General features: G+C 36.6%; 1 protein-coding gene across 6 annotated transcripts in view; it reads left to right on the top strand.

The window, feature by feature from the left end:
• Positions 1-288: 288 nt before the first annotated feature.
• LOC149085441 (BTB/POZ domain-containing protein KCTD9) overlaps positions 289-21,574 on the top strand; it is a 64,064-nt gene continuing 42,778 nt past the window's right edge. For 4 of the 6 annotated variants that reach the window (XR_016192848.1, XM_089233444.1, XM_089233446.1 and 1 more), the window contains exons 1-4: positions 289-508; positions 15,434-15,555; positions 16,924-16,967; positions 19,737-19,863. Coding sequence is in view for 5 of the 6 variants with exons in the window: in XM_089233444.1 (XP_089089570.1) it covers positions 461-508; positions 15,434-15,555; positions 16,924-16,967; positions 19,737-19,863 (341 nt within the window). In the remaining variant the exon portion in view is untranslated. Of the gene's footprint in view, positions 509-841; positions 961-15,433; positions 15,556-16,923; positions 16,968-19,736; positions 19,864-21,574 lie in introns of those variants that run through there. The other 2 variants (XM_089233445.1, XM_089233448.1) reach the window with 2 other exon arrangements.

Below are 21,574 nucleotides of genomic sequence, written 5' to 3'. Positions count from 1 at the left end.
ATAATCTCGCCTGAAGCCTCCCACCCCACCCAGTGGTGACTGGAAAAGTAACAGTAAAAGAAATTCCGGATATAAGAATCAACCGCTTATAAGAATCTAAATGGCTGAACAATAGGTGATTCTTATAGGCGATGGTTACTGTATTTGGAATCTCTAATATTTTTCAACCATATATGGTCAACCAGCGAATACGTATCAAGAAAAACAATCCACCCCGTCAATTATGGATTATATGGTCATTCAATGTGAAAAGAAAGAAAAAAGAAACAATGGTCACAGACGTCTGAATTCGATATGTAAATATTACAGCATATTTGATGGTTTTACCGAGGCAATTTACAATGGGTATTTCAAGATAAAGTCAGCAGAATTTTGAAGGAAGAAAATATGAATTTTAATTGAAAACATCCCTTGACATTTACAATTGCCTTCAGAGTAAATTGCAAGGGAAGTTTGAAACATGGCAAATGTCATTCTGTTTAGAAATGGTACCTTAGTTGATGGAAAGGTATGACTGATTAGTAAAGACGTTTTCCAAGATGTTAACAAATTTCAAAGATGTCGGGGGGTGAGTGCGCTTGTCCGGTATGCAAGAGGTAGTTTGTTCGATTCCCGGTGGGAAGAACCAGGGTTGTCAAATTTGCTCTCCGGGTAGATACATATTTTACCCCGGCTGAGTTTTTTGGGAAAATAGTTTGTTTTCGAAGAAAATGTGTTGCTTTTGGGTTAAAATTTTATTTTAAGGTTAGTTTATGTATTCCAAAAATTGCTGCATAGTGCAGTGTTTGGAATATGTATATTTTGAAGTATTTTTAAAGGATTTTTTTGGGAGCAAAAATGTGATAATTTTTTGGAATCACAAACTCACATTTTTATAATTCTTCCTACTACCTTTTTTTATGTAAGCATTTAGGTACGAGATTCACATTAAAATGTTACAAGAAACTGCAAACAGAAAATGTAATCATGAACTTAGATATGTAATATATGTATTATACCTGATATGTAATATCCAAATAAATTATTGCTTATTTATAATACATAATTTTTCACACACACACAAATCCTTATATAAATAAATTGAAGCCTTTGTGAAGAAGTAAACCAATCTGTAAACTGAATTTTCATTCAAAAAATATTTACATGTTTGCATTACATTTTTATAAGATTATTAATTGTTGGATTGTTATTATTAATCCAACAAATCGAATGCACTCAAATCCTCAATTTCTACCTCCACTCGGAGTCTCAAGAATCTCATATCGGGGGCTGTCATTTCAACTTTTTCCGGGGGGGGGGGGGGAAGCAAAGCACATGTACTCAATGTATTGTCCCCCCCCCCCCTAAATGACGGACCTGCTCATCTCTACCCAAAAGTCCAAGTACCTGTCCCACTCTTTTTGGCTTTCTGCTCAGTTTTTTTTTTTTTTGATCCCACTCCACCACAATACTCATTCGTCGATTCTGTCCATAACTGAAATCCGGTCCATTTCACTAAAGAAGGTATTTTAAAGTTATTAAAAAAACAAATCCCATTCTGTAGACCCAGATGACATTCCAAACTCCATTCTCAAAAATTGTGCGGAAGAAATCTCCAACTATCTTCTAATCTTATTTAATGTCTCACTGAATACCACCATCCTCCCCACCGATTGGAAAATCAATAAAATTATTCCCATTCTTAAAACGGGTCCCCTTTCCGCCCCCTTAACTTCAGACCAATATCTTACTTCACCCTGTTGTAAGATTTTCTAACATGTTATAGCAAAGGAAATCCACGCTCATTTAGACTCCATTAACAACCAACACAGCTTAGACAATCCCTTTCTATTACATTCCAACTGTCCCTTTTCATCCATGACCTTTCCAAAACCATTGGTAACAAGTTACAAACCGATATTATCTTCTTGGATTTTTCTAAAGTCTATGATAAAGTTTCACACAATAGACTCCTCCTTAAACTTTCAAATCTTGGTCTTAATGTACAATTGCTCAAATGGTTAGAAGCTTTCCTAAAAGATTTTAAACAATTCATTCATTTTAAAAATCATGAATCACCTTTTGCCACTGTAAATTGAGGTACTCCTCAAAGAGCGTTTCTCTCGCCTTTATTGTTTTTAATATATATAAACGATCTCCCTGTGCAGCCCTCAAAAAACTGCACCACTAGATTTTTTGCTGATGACTGCGTAATCTACCATGCAATTAATCACAAATCTGATCAAGAAACTGTCCAACGTAATCTTGTTTCCATCTCAGATTGGTGGTCATTTTGGCATATACCTATCAACCTATCTAAACAGTTTTCATGAGAGCTACTTTTGTAAAACTCTTCCCCTTGAATTCTCATACTCGATCAATAACGTAACCATATCCCAAATTTCTCAATTTAAATATCTGGGAGTCATAATCTCGGCTGATCTCTGGAATAATCATATAGATTATGTCTACCAAAAATATCTCAAGAAACGTTTTTCTTTCGCCGCAACCTCAAACATTCTACTTGTGACGCTTGACCTCTCGGCTACCTAACTTATATTTCTCCCGTTTTTTCTTATGTAGCTAAGGTCTGGGACCTCCACACCTCTAGTAACATTGACAAACTTGAATCTATTGAAAATAAATCTGCCCGCGTTATTCACGACTGCTGTTTATCTTTAAGTTCAGTTTCCGATCTTAAACTTGAACTTAATTTCCACCTACTCGCTACTCACAGACTTATCTTCCGCTTAGTCATGCTTTACAAGATTATTCATGGTCATTTAAATTTCGATACGTACAGTATTCTGACTAAGCCTTCTTGTTTCCAATAGACTTTACCACCCCAAAAAATTAAAACCAATTTTTGCCTCTACAGATTGTTTTAAATTCAGTTTCTTTCCCAATACCATAGTTGAATGGAGTAAGCTCCCCTCTACTATTGTTAACTCCCCCATGATCTCCGATTTCTTGTCAAATGTCTCAAAGTATATGTGTACAAATCTACCGCATCCTCTTGTACAGGCCTTGGGCAAACAATACAGGTACATCAAACTTTCATAACTGAAATATCAAGAGACAAAAATAACATTATCTCATAATGAAAAGAAAATAAATTTGTGGGATTCTTGAATTGAACATGGGTAATGAACACCAAGTGACACAGAACAAAAACAGTACAGTACAGTTTTTCTCCAAAAATAAGACCTAACCAGAAAATAAGCCTTAGCTTGATTTTTCAAGATGCTCATAATATAAGCCCAACCCCTGAAAATTAGCCTGTTAAAATTATGAGCCAGATGAAGTCTTTCTGTTGCTATACATGACAGGTTGTCTTGTATAAAGTGATATTAATATACAATAATGTTATTGACATTTGTATTTAATGATAATTCACGTTATTCTGTAGTTTTAAGTTCCCAAAAATGGCTAATTTGGACAAGTGGAAAACATCTCCAGAGTAATGAATCCTCAGAATGACTGCTATCTCCCTTTTAATCAGATCATTTTTTAATTATTACTGTTCTTTTAAAAATATTTCGGAATTTAATTTAATGAAGCAGGGATATTTTTCAACAGTGAGGAATTCAAGAAAAAGAGAAGCATGTGACTTTAGCTGCTGAAAATTTGGGTTCGATTAAAAAAAAATTTATGGTTCTGGTTACATAGCTAAAGGTTCTATTTTTGATGGATCAGGACACTTTTGAATACATTTTCTGCAGTGTTTGAAAAATTTGGAGAAAAAAAATTCAGGCACCATCCTGATTTCGCAGAATTTTCATTATCCAAATTAATTTGTTTTACAACAAATAATTTTCTTGTTGCAGTTCTGCATACAACTCAAGGTTCAGATACAATTATGCAGAAGTGGGTGTGTTTATGTGTGAACAATTATTCCCTTGTTATATGGTCAATTTTATTAATCAAATACATAGTTTAATGTGCACAAAAAATGTATATTTAGACATAATATAAGATTTACACATAAATGATGTACATACATGTTTAAGTTACATATTTTGAGGTTGTGGAAATAGGAAATTCAATTTTCCCCATTTTGCCCAAAAAACCCAGGTTTTTTACAACCCTGGGAAGAATGGCACCTAGCGTGCGAGTGGCGCAGTGGTAAGATGCTCGTCTTCCACTAAAAAATGAGGTTACCGTCAAGGTGCACGAGTTCGAATCCGGACAAAGAACATAGAAACAAGTTCTTTACCTACTGAGCCTAGGGCGACCACTGATAGATGGCACCTTTATTTCCCGTCCAACTCCACTGGTTGGAAATTGTTGTATAATGATATATGACCGGAGCTGATCTGTGATAAAGGAGCGCGCCATTATTCACTAATTGTAAAAGTCTAATTTCAGGATTTTTTCATAGAGTATCAAGTTTCACTCATCCTCTCTTGGTCCACCCTACATATTTTAACAGGACCCCCTACACTACAATCTTTGGTGGACCCCCTGATCAGATTTTTTACATGGAAATTGTCCCTTACCAATTGATACTGGTGTCTCCTTGTCAAAGCAGTTGATTCATGATGTATTAATAACTCATGGTCTATTTTATCCATCCTGTTGAAAATTTTATACAGTCTGATCATATTCCCAGACACCTGCACTCTTCCAATGTAGGATAAATATTTTTGAAAAATCAAGTCTTTCTTCATAGATTAAGCCCCGTGTGCCATCAAGAGCATGTGTTGCTCTTCTCTGCACACCTTTGACCAAGTCATGTCCCTCTGTAAGTATGGTCTCCAAAACCTAATGGCAAGGGCAAAACGGGGGACTTGGGAGTCTGGTCCCCTCGAAATGTGAGGAAATGGCTGAAATGGTTGAAAAAAAAGGAAAAAGGTGGCCAAATCTATTGTTCTATCACTTTGGCACCCCCTCCCCCCTGAACGAAATTTCCGGCTATGCCTTGCCTAATGGCATACTCTAATCCAGAACAAACTAAGCCCCGGAAAAGTAGAAGGATCACTTTGGGAGAATGCAAAGAGATATTTTGAGAATGAAATTGAGCATTTTGCCAGCATACAAAACATAACAGAAGCGTAAACCAACAATAATATTATAAATAATAGTATAAATAAATATTTTCAATAAAAAAAATAAAACCTGGACTCTCTTTGGAATAATAAACCGACCAGGGCATAAGTCTCTCTGGTTATCCAGACTCTTTTAAATAATATTCTAAAATAATGATATTTTTTTACAAGAATAAAAACGAAGACATGACAAAAAAGGGGCAGAAGCTCTGGAATTGTGCCACAGGTCACATAAACTATCTGTAAATGTTCCACCTAGTTCATTTTTGTAAAATTGGGTTTGAGGGGGCAAGCCACATCAGATAACCTTCAGGGCCACATTTGGTTCATGGGACAAGGGTTTACCATATATGGCTTAATTTCCAATCCCATCCGCTTCTTTCACGTTTCATATTACGTACAAAGGAGGGTTTTTCCTTCTCTTTTTCCCCTCTTTATATTCGGGGAAGCTTCCTCTTATTTTTCTAGGCAAGGTCATAGGCGTAAACTTATTAAAAATGTTAGTGGGGGGGGCTCAGGCTCAAATAATGGAACCTCGTTTATACGATGCGTCGTATAAATGCGAAAACCTATAACTGGAACTTTTTTCGAAAATTACTCCCCCCCCCCTTTTTTTTACAGACGTTTCCCGAAAAAAATTTTTGTAAAAAATCTGTCGTTTGGATCCAAAATCTTATGCTTGAGGAGAAATATTACACTATCATAACATTACTGTTGCTAAAGTCTCTAGCAATTTTACGGTATTCATTTCAAGATTTAACAGAAAAAAAAGTGTTATTTAAACCTTTTGTAAAACGTCCTATACTTGTTTGTTTTGCTTTTGGTTTCTATATCTAAGCAAAAAGTAGATGATGTATTGAGTTCCGTTGTTGAAAGATTTTTCTCTTAAAGAAAGAACTAATAGTGTACATGTTTGCTATCAGCAGAGGGCCGGAACTAGAGAGGAGGGCAGAGGAGGCAACTGCCCCGGGTGGCAAAATTTAGGGGGGCGGCAGTTTTAGGTGGGAACAGAGAACACACCGTTACAAAATTATCGAATGTGGGGGCGGCAAAATCATATTAGCCCCGGTCAGCAAAAGTCCTAGTTACGGCCCTGGCTATCTGCATACCATAGCCCGTTCAATAATTATTTCAGTACCGGTCAAAATCCATTGAACCAGTCAATTATCTTAAATTTTATGGCTTTTTCAGTAAAAAATATGCATGAGAAACTACAGTCGAACCCGCTTAGTTTTTCCGCTTATAATTTATTTATTAATTTATTTATAACGTTTTTTCATGATGTGTTTTTGAAAAGCGGGAAACACTGTATTTCAATGACATGGTTTTACCAATAGAAAAATTATTTGATATTCGATTGATAGAAATGGTATTTTCCAAAGACTTGGGAGTTCGAATCGAAGTGAAAACGTTGATTAATTGAAGTGTATACAGGCAGGGCCCTGGGTAAAGCAGGAATTAAGAGACTCTTGCGGCTAGAGTCAAAGTTGTTAATTCGTCAGTGAATGTATGTTGTTTGAATTTTGGGGGCTCAAAGTTATAAAGGCTTTATTTGCCCATACAGAAATTAGACCCTGTATACAGGGATAATGTATAGGAATATATAGCAACTGAAGTCAAACGTCGTGCAAATGAGTAAGGTCAGAAACGTAATAGGGAGACGTATAGGAAGGGTTCCATTATATTTTCCTAAATGCAGTAAAATCTCCACAAATGATCACCTGTACTCAAACACAAATATGCATCAATGGTCGCCTCTATTTGGTGTAAAATTTCTACGGCGGAGCCCCGAAGCCTCCTCTTTTATTCATTTATCAAATTTACTGATTTATTTTATTTTCTTAGAGTGGCGGCAGAGCCCCCGGGAAGTGCACACGGAGCACCGGTTGAGAACCGTTGCTTCAGTGAAAAGTTTCCCAAACTTTTTGTGTGTGTTCCATAGCTCTTCTTTTAAAAAAAAATTATTTTTCATCTCTCCCAACTCAAGCCCCACCCATAGGATCCTATACTAAACCCACAGCTTCTACCGACCCTCAGGACCCTGATCGCCCCCTTCCCCCAGGGGGGCGATATTTTATGCTTTGGAAAACACTGCTTTAGTGGCCATTCTTGGTTATTATACGACTTGATTTAATGAAAGGTCACCCAGTGAGAGAAGGAAGGGAAATTTGAAAAAATGAAAAAAACCAGTGAAGGAACCTTTTTATTTTTGATTTCTTTTGCACTATTTATAAATTTGTTGTGAATAGTGCTGTTTTTAGCATTTACATATTTTCAAGGGTGTAGCGAGGGGGGGTACTTGAGGGGTCTGCCCCCCCCCCCAAAATGTGAGAAAATGACCGGAAAGAGGGAATAAGATGGCCAAATCTATTATTCTATCACTGATCCCCCGAATGAAATTTCTGGCTACGCCCTTGCAATTTTAACCTCTTTTTAGCATTAATGTGTGTGTAAATGTATGTAATTGAAAATTTTCATCCCCCCCCCCCGTCTCTTCTCATTTTGCAGAATAAGAAACTGTCAAAGATTTCAAGAAATGTGTAAAATAAGGGTGTTTTTTGGGGGGCCACCCATTTGGCTCAGGTTCCCGGAGCATTATCCCGATTGCTATAGCCTAGTTACAAGCCTAAGACAATTACCATCATTTTTAGTTTTTCATGCTATGAATACATTACCTGTGAAAAGTTTGGCTTCAGGGGCTCGCCAAAGATTCCAGGCTAGAATCCCTTCTCCAGTATGTGGGAGTCCATGGCCCTGCTTATAGCCCGCTGAATGCCCTTCCCCCCTCCGGTAAACACACGCCACTAGATGGCACGGACGGGCTATAACTAGGAGTGAAGATCATTTTATTGTCTGGGGGAAAGCATCAAAATGACTCCTCGAGATCGACTGAGATGCCGCAGGATATTAAAAATTTCTGAGTGCTGCGAACGCAAACAGGGTATGTAAACCCCCCCCCCCTCTTTGCGGTCATCGGCGGGACGAAAATAAATTCGTCCATAAAAAAGAAGTGACCGTGAGAGGAGGAAACCTATTAAAACCTTGAGAATAATTCTTCATTTTGAATAACATAAGTAAAAAATACTAAATACTTTTTAGAAATTCTCAATTTAATTTACAATGGAACGTAGAGAAAATTACAGTAATTTCTGATAAATAAGTCGCATCCTGAAAAATGGCCGGGAAAAAAAGTTTTTGCGGAAAAATCTCCACTTTTTTTTTTACATGTCACAGCTTCATATAAAGGCCGAAACTCACTGTACTGACGTGACGTGATTATTCTGAGTCTAGGTGTGGAAAACTTATCCATGTGATTTTTTTTTTGAGGGGTGGGGGGGTTGAGCCAGCTCTTCAAAATTAATAGGGGGGGGGCCCTCAATCCCATTGGCCCAATACAAATTGACGCCTATGACAGGTTCCAAGCACTTCCCTATGAAAAGTCGGGATCCTCGCGAAAGATCTCAGTCCAAAATCTCAGTTCAATAGAGACAGGATAATTTTTGTCGTGGAGGGAAGAATATGTATGATCGAAACGGTATTTTTCGTCCCCCCCCCTCCCCAGAATTAGCTGCCCCTCAAGATTTCCGCCTGTGAAAACTGCCTTCTTCCCTAGTTCCGGCCCTGGCTATCTCAGTGTTGGGGTACTGGAAACAGGGCTGCAACTGGGGGGGGGAGGGAGGGTTAAATGTCCAGGGTGCCGGACCGGGGTGGGTCACAAATTTCATCCTTTAACCTCCTGCAACATTACTTGAAATATTTAAAAAATATATATATATTATATGTATATATTATATATATAAGAGCAATGCTAATGTAAATAGTTTGGGAATCCCTGATTTTTAAGGAGGAAATTTCATATTCCTAGTATTAGAATGCAATGGTACCCGGCTCAGGGACTTTGAAATTTTCCATTCATTTCTTATTTTCTTTTTTTTATGTTAATTTTATTTTACTACTATTTATTTGATTCCTCATCAAAGGCACCGGAATCTAGGAGCGGAGGTTATTTGAGCCCCCCTCCCCAACCCCAATAAATTTTGTAAGGGGGCTGAGCCAACACCTACTAGAGAATTTTCAGTGGGTGTTGGCTGAGCCTCTCCCCAATAATTTTTAGAAAAACAATGCATGCAGTGCATCCTCTGTTTCCTGCGTATGCACTTCAGCCCCTTATATACGGGACGGCCAGCCAGGACCGTCTTAAGAGTATCATGGGCCCTTGTGCCAATTGATTTTTCTGAGTCCCTACCAAACGAACTCTCGAAAATTTCAACCAGGTTCCATTTTTGTGAGGCCCCTCTTTGCCTGAGGTCCCCGGGCCGTGCCCAGGTGGGCCCATGCCTTAAGATGGCACTGCGGCCAGTAACTTTCAGTGCTCTCTCCCCACCCATTGTTAATTTCTTCATGTCGGCGCCTCTGTTGTGAAGGCTCGAAAAATGTTTCAGGCCTTCGATCTTGTTAATAAGCTTAATAGTTGTTCACTTTACCACCTCCAACTTTTTTTCTGTTGTCTCATGTTCCCATCTCTAAGGTCACACTCAACAAAAGAAGAGATGCTGTTGAGCTTACCGACAGTACAAGCAAGAGAAATGATTTTCCCCAAGTTATCTCCAGGAGGTGCCTTCAGGCAGCACTCTGGGAAGATGCAATTTAGGATGGATGGATGCCGGGGTGATTGCGATTCTCCCCAGCACGATCCAACCCGCAAGGGTAAAAGGCTTATATCCCTGGAGGGACAGAGCCTGGGTTGTGACTGGTCTGTCGGGGTGATTGTGAGATAAGACTACTATTGTCACAGAACAAGTGCGTTGAGATTCTAAAGAAAAATAAAAAAATAAAATTTCGAGCAGATGATTTCTACTATTTAGAGAAATTTTTTGTCAAAAAGTTTTTTCTGAGCCAAGTGTGCGAAACATATCCACTTGAATTTTTTGGGGGGGGGGCAGCCAGCTCTTCAAAAATGTTGGGGAGGGGGGGGGCTCGGGCCCATGGGCCGGATACAAGTTTACGCCTATGTATGACACCATGCAAAATAGAATTTTGTTCTGAATTCTTCCCACTGACTTACCATACTCACTGATACCAACCGGTCTTTGAAAATTAATCTTAATCTGTCCCTCAGAAGTTTGAAGTTTGCTCTTTGAAAAAAAAGGAACCATTTTTTTTTATTGTTTGGTTTATCTGCAAACAACCTACAAAAAAAGTTGATAATCCGATGATCACTAGAAGAAAACTTGTCTCCAACCGAAACATGTTTAACAAGATCCTCGGAACTATTGAGAATCAAATCCAAAATAGAAGTACCCCTAGTTGCTTCTGATACCTGCAGATACAAGAAATTATCGAGTACCAACTTCAAAATCACATATTGATCCCTAGTCAATAGGTTCTCCCAATCGATACCCGGATAATTAAAATCTCTAAGATTACTTTCTTATGAAGCTTGGATCTTGATTCAGTGGGTTATTGTAAACTCCTATAATAAGCTTATGACGCTTTTTGTTTTCAAGCTCAACCCATTTAGTTTCACTATAACTTCTCTGTATGTTACACTCTCTAGTTTTCATGTCAATCAAGACCACCCCCTTTCCTATCAGATCTATTTTTCAAAAAGCATTGTATCCCGGGATGTGTAAAAAAAAATTATCCCCAAGGTTCTGTAATGGCCACAAGCTGTAGGCCCTCCACAGCTATCAAAGTTTCTAAAAAATCTTATTACCCAAGCTCCTGACATTTATTAGCACACATTTTAATTTGCCCTGTGATTTAGTGTCAATCGAGAAGCTATCCAAGTCTGAAGTTTTATAATCTCTTACGTATATTTTGCATAGTAATGTATTTTACATTATTTTAATTTCCAGTTAACGTTTCTCATTTTCCTATTTTTAAGTATTATCATTATCTAGCTTTAGCAATAGTGTTAGTATGCCTCGACCTTGACTAGTGTTGTGTAGAGCTTGAGACAGGAGGTTTCCCTGGTCTAGGGGTATAGTAGCTGACAGTTTCAATTGTAAAGGGTGCTTGGATAGGACAAAGCTGGAACTCGAGGTCGAAGCTTTACGGGAAAAAGTTAGGGTGCTAGAGGGCCCGGTTGTAATGGAGCCTCTAATCGTCGAGCCACCTGTTGATGAAAAAGCAATCTCCATGAACAACAACAGTTTAGAGGGTGAATGGGTGGTTGTGGATGAGGTAGAGGGAGATAGTGATAGGGGTTTAATCATCGGCGATTCTATGGTTAGGGAACTTGGGAACCGAGTGTGTGTTGTTGTTAATCGGGATTTTCGGGGTTTTGAGCGCTGTTGTCTTCCTGGGGGAAAGATTGGCAACGTTCAAGACGTTTTTCATCGCCGAAAGTTGCCCTTGTGGGTGATTCGGTGGGTTGAAACGAATCAGGTTGGAGCGAATATTAGTGAGTCTCTGTCAGAGTCCCTTGGATTTACTATTATCCGCTAGGGAGGGGGGTTCAGATGTGGCAGTGATTTCAGTGCTGCCAGGGGGTAGTAGGGGGTATAGAAGTAGGATCCACCAATTCAATGTAGGCCTGAAGGACATTTGCTCCTCACTTGGGGTCACGTTCTTGGAACTTCCCGCATTTACCGATAGGTGGCTTCGTTTGGATGGGATCCATCTAAATAAGAGGGGGGTCTGGGAGGTTTACGATAGTCTTAGGTCAGGTTTTTTACTCCTAGACCACGTAGTCGGGCATGCGGGTTAGTTAATGATAATCACAACAGTACTGACGGGGAATTACCCACCTCTGACTTGGATGGCTTCTTAATTGACACTAAATCACCGGGCAAATTAAAATGTGTGCTAATAAATGCCAGGAGCTTGGGTAGTAAGAAAGATTTTTTAGAAACTATGATAGTTGTGGAGGGCCTGGATCTTATAGCCATTACAGAATCTTGGGCAAACGATGGGGAAGAATCTTTCTTACACATCTCAGGATACGATACTTTTTTTAGAAATAGATCTGATAGGAAAGGGGGTGGAGTGTTGATATACGTGAAATCATGTTTGAAGGCTAGAGAGTGTAACGTGAAGAGAAGTGATATTGAAACTATATGGGTTGAGCTTGAAAACAAAAGATATCATAAACTTATTGTTGGGGTTTGTTACAATCCATCGAATAGGGATTCAAACTACATAGCCAAATTTCATGATGAAATTTCCTACATGTGTAAGCGTAATAGGGTTCTCATACCAGGGGATTTCAATTATCCAGGTATTGATTGGGAGAATTTTTCATCTAGAGATCAGTATGAAAGAGACTTTCGTAAGTTGGTACTCGAAAATTTTTTGTACCAGCATGTATCAGAAGCCACTAGGGGTGCTGCTATTTTGGATTTAGTTCTTACTAGTTTTGAGGATCTTGTTGAACATGTTTTGGTGGGGGAAGAGTTTTCTTCCAGTGATCATCGTATAGTCAGATTTCATTGTAACTTTTCCTTGGGTAAGGTTGATAACAAAAGTCTGGTTCCTTGTTTTCGGAGAACTAATTTTGATGTTTTGAGAGGAAGGTTAGCGAAAGTTTTCAAAGACCAATAGGAATCACAGTAAGGGTGGTAAATCAATGGGAAGAATTTAGTACGAAGCTGTCCTCTGTTTTGCACGACGTCATACCCTTTGGTCGAAAAAAGCGTGTTTGTACATCGCACCCTCTATGGTTCACGGATAGCGTGCGTAACCTTTATCTTGAAAAGAAAAGAGCATTCAGAGAGTATAAAAGTGGACGAGGTGACCTATCATTGTTTACTGATAAAAGAAGACTGTTGAAGAAAAAGATAAGGGATAGTAAAAAGGAAGTTGAATCTAGGTTGGCAGATAACATTGGCTCTGACCCAAAATCATTTTTTCGATACGTCAATAATGGATGTAAGGGGACAGTTGGCCCCCTCTCGATAGGAGGCTCTAGGTTAGAGAGCAATGTAGGCATGTGTAGTGCTTTCAATGACTTTTTCGCGTCAGTTTTTAATGGAGATAATGTTATTGGATATACGGGTGTTGCATGGAGTAATAAAACCCTCAACGATATTCAAGTAGAAGACGTGGAGGTCCTAAATCTTCTAAGAAATGTATGTGCAAGCAAAGCGCCAGGACCAGATGATATCTATCCCAGGGTCCTCGGGGAATGTGCTAATGAATTGTTGGGTCCAGTCACATAGATATACAGGAGTAGTGTTGCTGAGGGTATCGTCCCATGGGATTGTAAACTTGCTAATGTTGTTCCAATATTTAAGAAGGGTAGTAGAGAAGCTGTGTCCAATTATCGTCCAGTGAGTTTGACAAGTTCCCTCTCGAAAATTTTGGAAATTATCATCAAAAGGCAGTTTGTGAAGTGGATAGACGAGAATAATGTATTGTCGGATAATCAGCATGGGTTCAGGAAGGGGAAGTCATGTGTAATTAACCTCCTTTGCTTCTATGATCACGTGATGAAGGAGTTGGGTGAGGGCAAAAATGTAGATGTTGTTTACCTTGATTTCCAGAATGCATTCGATCGGGTCCAACATGGTAAACTCTTGAAGCGTTTACACGAGATTGGAATTGGGGGCAACTTGCTGAATTGGATAGAATCGTGGTTAAGAGATAGGTCGCAGCGAGTTATGTTGAACGGGGAATTCTCTGGTTGGACAGACGTCACAAGCAGAGTTCCTCAAGGAAGTGTCCTTGGCCCCATACTTTTTTTTCAATAAACTCGATCAGGGTATCGATGGGATTACTAGCAAATTCGCAGATGATGTGAAGTTAATGGGGGTAATCGGGAATCAAAGCGATAGGGAGTCGCTCCAGACCAGTCTAAACAGGATTGCAGCATGGGCAAATGAATGGAGTATGACGTTTAGCGTTGATAAGTGCATGGTCGCTCATTCTGGTTCGAACAACCCACGGTTCTCTTATGAGTTGAATGGTGTCACTATCCCGGATGCAATTAGGGTCACCGATTTGGGAATTCTCATTGACGAGCGGCTTAGGTTTTCTGAACATTGTTCAGCGGTGGTCAAAAAAGTGAATAGAATGCTTGGTCTCATTTTCAAAAAAGTCTCTTCGCGTTCTCCTAAAGTTATTCTTCCGCTTTTTCAAGGCTTAGTTCGTCCTGGACTGGAGTATGCTGTAAGGTTTTGGAGACCATACCTACAGAGGGACATAGACTTGGTTGAAGGGGTGCAGAGAAGAGCTACGCGTGTCCTTATTGGCACACAGGGCTTGAGTTATGAAGAGAGACTTCATTTTTTGAATATGTTCACATTGGATGAACGCAGGTGTCGAGGAGATATGATCGAAGTGTTCAAAATTTTCAATGGGATGGATAGGATGGACCATGAACTTTTAGTACACCGCCAATCGACTGCTTTTACAAGGGGACACCAGTATCGATTGGTGAGGGACAATGCAAGGTTATGGTGTCGCAGGGAATTTTTCTCTAACGAGGTTGTTAACAAATGGAATAGCTTACCCCTGGAGGTAGTAAATTGTAACACAATTGACACGTTTAAAAAGAAATACGATAAACATGTTGGGGTAAATCGAGAAGATATCCATACTTAATATAAGACAACCATAAGTATTCTTTATGGGCATTGTATAATATTTTATCATGTGTATATATTGTTTACAATTTTTGTTAATTGCATTTTTAATTGGGTTGCTATATTTTTGAAATATATAACATCCATATTTTTATGGGCATCTTTTTCTTAACCACCTCGTTGGGCATTTCGCCTGTTGTGGCGTTGTATTTGTATTTGAATTGGGTAATTGTCGGTCTATATTGTTATTATTATCATTAACTAACCCACATTCCCGTCTACCTGGTATAAAATATTTCTACTTCATTAACTGTAACATAGTTGTTATCATTGATTTATGGCGAATTGTTTGTTGTTTGCTGGCACAATGGTAATAGAAATGACACATTACACAGGACCTCCCTTTGGGAATAATGGGTCAAAAACATTTTGAGTAACAAACCTTCAAAAAGGATTTTAAATTAACTGAAATTAAGACAGCAAAAAGAGTATTTCCTTTCAAAATTTTAATTTTTTGCAAAAATATTTTTGATTGTCTTGAGGGATTAGGGTATGAGCCTCCTATCCCCCACCCTGTGGTATGGTACAGTGATCTCATTCATTCCATCTTACTTTTTGATTCATTGATGGTTATACCTAAGTAGGTTCTTTTCTTTTCATGCTTCAATTCATTATAAAACAAATTTTGCTGAGAAGAACCTAATTTCTGAAATACACAACTAAATTAGAAACATTGCTTTTTTTAGGTTGATTGCAAAAACTTTTAAATAGTGGTTTTACTCCCCATGTTATTATAGTGAAGTATAACCACATTACTTAATCACTAAAAATTGGGGGGTTTTTTTTCGTGGTAATGAAAATATTTTCTTCTCTTTGCAGGTTGTTTCATTGGTACATTCAAAAGAAGAACTTTTAACCATTGCTAGTTCCAAATTTGGAATTTCTGCAAAGTATCTATATACTGTCAAGGGTGAAAAAATTGAAGATGCTTCATTTGCAAAGTGTGTTACTATTTTATGATTTTCATCAATCATTAAAATTTTATATGGTTAGCTACTCCTTTCATCATTTGTTTTATGAAGTTCAAATTCAGTTAGCAGAAATAACTTTAATTTTTCTAAGATTATTCAAAATATCATTGGTCCATCATATAAGATTATTATTCTTGAGGTTGGGTTTCTCGGAATCTTGATTGAGGAGGAATGGTATGAAATGTTCTGACCACAACATGAGTCTAATAGGTATTCATAACAAACAAATCTTTTTTCTCCAGATAAGGAAAGAATATATATACAAGCAGACTCATGTTTTCATACTGAAAATCAATGCTCTCTTGTTTTTAGTCATTAACATGGCTGTTTGATATAAGCACAACATAATAATTAAATTCGCCATGGTGTCATCCACCTCGAATTATCAAGGCTCTACTGCAATAAAAAATTAAAAAAATTGTTATAATCAATTTTTTTAATTTTTTATTGCAGTAGAGCCTTGATAATTCGAGGTGGATGACACCATGGCCAACTGGGATTATCAAAAAACAATAAAATATGCTTTAAATGTTGGTTTTATTTAAAAAAATAAGCCAAAAAGCGGTACTAGCATACTTACTGTATTTTTATACTTAATAAATCTTTATACTTATAATAAAATATAGATGCCATACAATGTGTTTCAAAAAATGTAGAATTTGAGGGCTGGGGGCCACCTAGTCCTTTTCAAACTGAAATTGCTGTACAATGCATACATACTGCATTGTACTCCTGGAAAAAATATAGAAATTCGGTTCTTGGAGGGGGAAAAAAACAAAGAAGAGGGTCTCAAGAAGGAAATTTGAAAATTTTCCGTCTCAGATTATCCGGAAACTAAAATTTTTGGGGTTCGGATTTTCGAGACTCTACTGTATTATTTTCTAATCTGATATATATTTTCATTGCAACTGCTTACTTTATTTCTAATAGAATAACATAATTTTTACTCCATCCAAACATGGAATTCTTAAGAATTTTTCTCTAATTTTTTTCCAAACTTTTTATATTACATCAATTTTTCGTTAAACAATGAGGTTATTATAATGAGTGTTGGCTGTATTTGTTTTTAAAAGTGGATTTTTATCTCTTGCAACTAATACAAATCCACATCCTATTCAATAACTTATTTTTCAGTTTTTATTTTGAAATAAGTTCTTTTTCTTCATTTTTTAAGTATTGATAAATTTTTAAGTGGGATGCTTTTACCAGCACTTAGTCTGTATTATATTGAAAATTGTAAAAGAATATGAAGTTGGCATTATTATTATGAACATATTTTTGGCTTGTATTATGATTCATGTAATTTAAACCATTGTCTTATTTTATTTTGCAATCAAGGGTTGGTGATATTCTTTTTGTATCTGCTGGTGAACCTTTCATAGGTGAGTTGTTGAATAATGAGCATGATGTTTCATTAGTGCTGTGAATTGCTGTGAAGTTAAAGGAGAAAAGTTTCTAGAAAAGGCTAATATTGAATATATGTTACAATCAGACCTCGGTATAACGTCAATCCTACAGACAATAAAAACGACTTCATATAAGCTATTTATTATATATATATATAAAGCAATGATACGGAAACAGATTTATTCTGGATTTTATGCCAAGGTGAACTTGGAAAGAAAAGTCGTCTGGTCTCCACCGAGACGCGAACCCAGGCCCTCTCGCATTCTGGGCAAGCGTGCTGCCATCTACACCACCTGAAACACGACTCTACATTCCTTATTTCATGCATTGTAGTAGTAGAGGCATTAGTAGCCTCTCTTAACTTCAGCAAATGGCCCCAAGTGGGATGGTAGAGATAGACAGTTTTTATCAGCCATATGTCAAGGAAACAGATATTAGGTCTAGGTTACCATATCTAGGTTATGGTAATGGGGAATTCTCTAATAGGGTTAGTAAATGGAATAATCCCCCCCCCCCAGGATTAGTAAATTCTAACACAATTGGCACGTTAAAAAAGAAATACGATAAACATGTTAGGGTAAATTGAGAAGCTATCCATAATAGAATAAGACAACCATAAATATATTTTATAGGCATTGTATAATATTTTATCATGTATATAGATATAGTTTTTAGTTTTTATAATTACATTTGTAATTGGGTTGCTGTATTTTAGAAATACAGTAAAACCTCGTTAAGTCGTCATTTTTCTTCAGACCCTTCCAATTTTCATAGACCACAATGGTATTAAACCCTCGTTTACTCGTCGCTAATTTCTGTTAAGTCGTCACTATGAAAAAGTTTGAGAAAGAGAAAGACTATTTTTATGGATCCCATACTTGTTAACAGCATTGCCATATGCTTAAAAGTCACCATAAAATCCTATATACCCAACGGAACAGTTTAAGTAACAAAAGTTACGCTAGGAAAGTTCATTTGCCGACTAAGGTTTTTGGAACGTTGGGTACTGTTCAAGCTAGATCTCATTTCTGCCTGGGCTCCATTGGAGAAACTGGACAAATCGCGAGACACCCAAGCTCTGTCGCAAGAAGCAACGCAAGCACTTTGCCCCCCCTCCCCCCAGGTGGGGGAGCAGGGCATCTCCGGCAAAACCAAAATTTATTGATATGTCAAAGATTACATATAGTGCAAGGAAATCAAAAATTATGTAAATCGAAGAATCAAATTAATCAAGCTAAAGTCAAAGTGCAACTTGCATGGATAATAAATAATCATAGAAAGCATGGACTCTAATAATTTAAGGCTTGAAATTTAAACGAAATATCTTTATTGAAAAAAAATTAGACATTCTTTCCCAAGTTGAGGTCTTCTGTTTACTTTTTCCTGCCCAGAGCCCCTTCATCAAGTTAAAAGTGTTTGAGATTACTTTGTAGTTGCATCATGAACTACTGATGAAGAATTCAAACACTAAACAACTTAAGTGGAACTGCGCTTTGTATTGTATAATATTTTGTCATGTATATATAGATATAGTTTTTAGTTTTTATAATTACATTTTTAATTGGGTTGTTGTATTTTTGAAATACAGTAAAACCTCGTTAAGTCTTCATTTTTCTTCAGAACCCTTCCAACTCTGCTTAAGTTGTCACTCTGCTTAAGCCGTCATAATTTTTCGATAACTTGAGGTGACCACTTATCGAGGTTTTGCTGTATATGACTCATATTTGTTTTGGGCATCTTTTTTCTCAGCCACCTCGTTGGGCATTTTGCCTGTTGTGGCCTTGTATTTTTATTTGTATTAATTTGTATTTTCTGGATTTTATGCCGAGGTGAACTCAGAAAGAAAAGTCATCTGGTCTCCGCTGGGACTCGAACTCAGGCCCTCTTGCATTCTGGGCAATCATACTCCCATCTACACCACTGGAGACACGACCCTGCAAGAGGGCCTGGGTTTGAGTCCAGATGGAAACTTTCAGAGTTTACGTAAAAATCCTACCTTTTACCGTAGTTAAGTCATAAAAATATTTAAAAATTGCTGTCGGTTTCTGATTTTTACCAGTAAATGCAACATTTGTTCATATACAATGACATCTTGATATAACAATATTCTATGGACAAAAAATGTTTTTATAGAGAGGTTGTGGCTATATATCTAGAGGCAGCATCATTATCATTTACTTTCAAAGCTGTTGCTGACATCTCTTCTAAATTGGCGTTATTAGTAAAAAATATAACTATGAGTATTTATTGGTGACACAAAATCATAATTAGTTAATAAAATTCAGTTAGGATTATTTGATTTTGGAGTAAAATCAAAAGAGAATGGAAAATTGGATAGAGTATAGAAAAAGAAAGAAAATTGAGATAAAGTGTTCAGTTTCATAACTCTAACCATAGATTAACTAATTTAGGGAAATGTGTGATGAGAGAGATTGCTATTGATGTAAAAAATATTATTTTTAGAGACAGACTGAGAGGCCATCTAGTTCCTCGAGGTAACAAAATGAAAGTATTTATCTAATTTTTGTCTTTTGTACCGTTGTCATGTTTTCGTTTCAAAAAACAAAAAATAAGATAAAGATAAATTTGAAAAATATATTTCATGGAATCTGGTGAAACTTATACTTTCTGTGATACAATAATATTCTTATCATGTAAATATATTATGTCACAACTTACCAGAAACCACTTTTTCATGAAGCATAACTGATATTGTTTATCCATTTATACCAATGCATCAATAGTCATAACCAAGGATTCATCTTCAGATGAAATGCTAGTGAAAGAAACCATGCCTTCTACAACAGTGATGCCGTCATCTTCAGAATGGATATTGTTGAATGTAGGGGGAAAGCATTTTGCTACTACTAGGTAAGATTTATCAATATTTTATCTAAAAGAAAGTAGAGCTATTGTTCATTTTTGCTATTAGTTCAAGGTGTCATTTTGAACCTTACCAAGTTTTTAGATGAAACATTTTCATTTATACTTTTGAGAAAGCTGCAGAGTAATTATGAATGTCAAAGTTCAGTATCACAAAAGGATCTTGAAAACTCATTTTTGGAAAAGAATGAACAAAAGCAAAACTCTCTCAACTTATGAAAGTCAATTGCTGAAATGTATGAAGCCAGGAAATTCGATGTTATTCGGAAAGCTATTGCTAAGTGTCTGATTTATTGACCTCAATAATGATGCTAATTCTGATGATGAAGAAATTCCATTAGCAGATTTGAAAGAAAATTGGAGACTTTTAAAAGAAAATTGGAGACTTTTAAAAGAAAATCGGAATGATGAAGCGCATGATTTTTCTAGTTTTTTAGACATTGACAAATATAGTTTGCAGTTAATCTTGATTGATCTTACCATTGCAGATTATCCAACAGATCAAGAAATTGTAAAGAATATTTCAGAAAATGACAAAGATGAAGATGAACACTGTAATTGTGATGAAACAGAACAACAAAGAAAGCCAACACAAAATAAAATGTTGCAGTTGTTTGAAACTTTAAGAGGTTTGCAAATGGAAGACAATGTTCTTGACGACATTCGTTTTCTTTCAAATGAGAAACTTTTATCAAGGCAGTGTGTTTCATTCAAAACAAAGTAAAATTGCAAATTTCTTCAAGCAAATTAAGTATGAGTAAAGTTTTCTTTTAACCCTTTTATGAAAATATTAAATATATAAAATTTTTCAGTGCAATGTTATTCTGTAATCTAAAATTTACAATAAATTATCAAATAAGTACATTAATCATGTAGTCAAATACACAAACTATAAAAACCACCCTTCTACATTCTGGTTTTTCTGCAACAATTTTTTTGAATGAGCAAAGTGACTTTATATAGAGACTGGACTATTATTCAGTAAAAGTTATTTAAATTCACAGATCCATAAAGTGAGTATCTGTGATAATAACCATATTTTTCTTTTATGGAATCAATATGCTAATTTTCTCCATATAGCAATTATAATCATTGAAACTTCATCCCTGACACACACAACCACATTTTTAAAATTACCCCTTTACGATCATGGATAAAATATTCATCCAAATGTAAGTGGAATAAATTCAGTCCAGTTCTCTGTTTTCTTTCCTTTCTCTTCACCAAAGCTTTATTGTAACCTTGAGAAACATTTTTTTTTTAAAGTTGTTTTTCCTCCCCGTTTTTTCTATCTTCCTGTTAGTGATTTTTCCCCCACATATGATGTATTTTTCTACTATATACACGTCACAGCAAAAGAGAACACATAGGGTGAGGTTGAAAAGAGAAATCTACCATATACTCTCTTATCTACGTATTAGTTCTGTTCATAATTCTGGACAGACAAAATACTAACAAGCCACAATCCTGAGTCAAAATCCAGACAGGTCAAAATTAGGGTTGGTCTAATTAACCAATTGATCAAATAATCGGGTCGGTTAATCGATCAGTTGTTAATCACAGTTAAAAATTTCATTTAAGTTGATCAATTCAATTAAAATTGTTATTAAAATTTTGTGAACTAACTTGATTTTTTTGAAAAAAATAGATTAGATGTTATAAATCATGTTTTATACAGAACATCTTGAATAAGTGACCA

This window comes from Pholcus phalangioides, unplaced genomic scaffold (assembly GCF_987345545.1).
Source record: "Pholcus phalangioides strain wild (caught in Gottingen) unplaced genomic scaffold, Ppha-v1.0 ptg000007l_1, whole genome shotgun sequence".
NCBI lineage: Eukaryota > Metazoa > Arthropoda > Arachnida > Araneae > Pholcidae > Pholcus > Pholcus phalangioides.
This window is presented reverse-complemented; position numbering and strand designations above follow the sequence as displayed.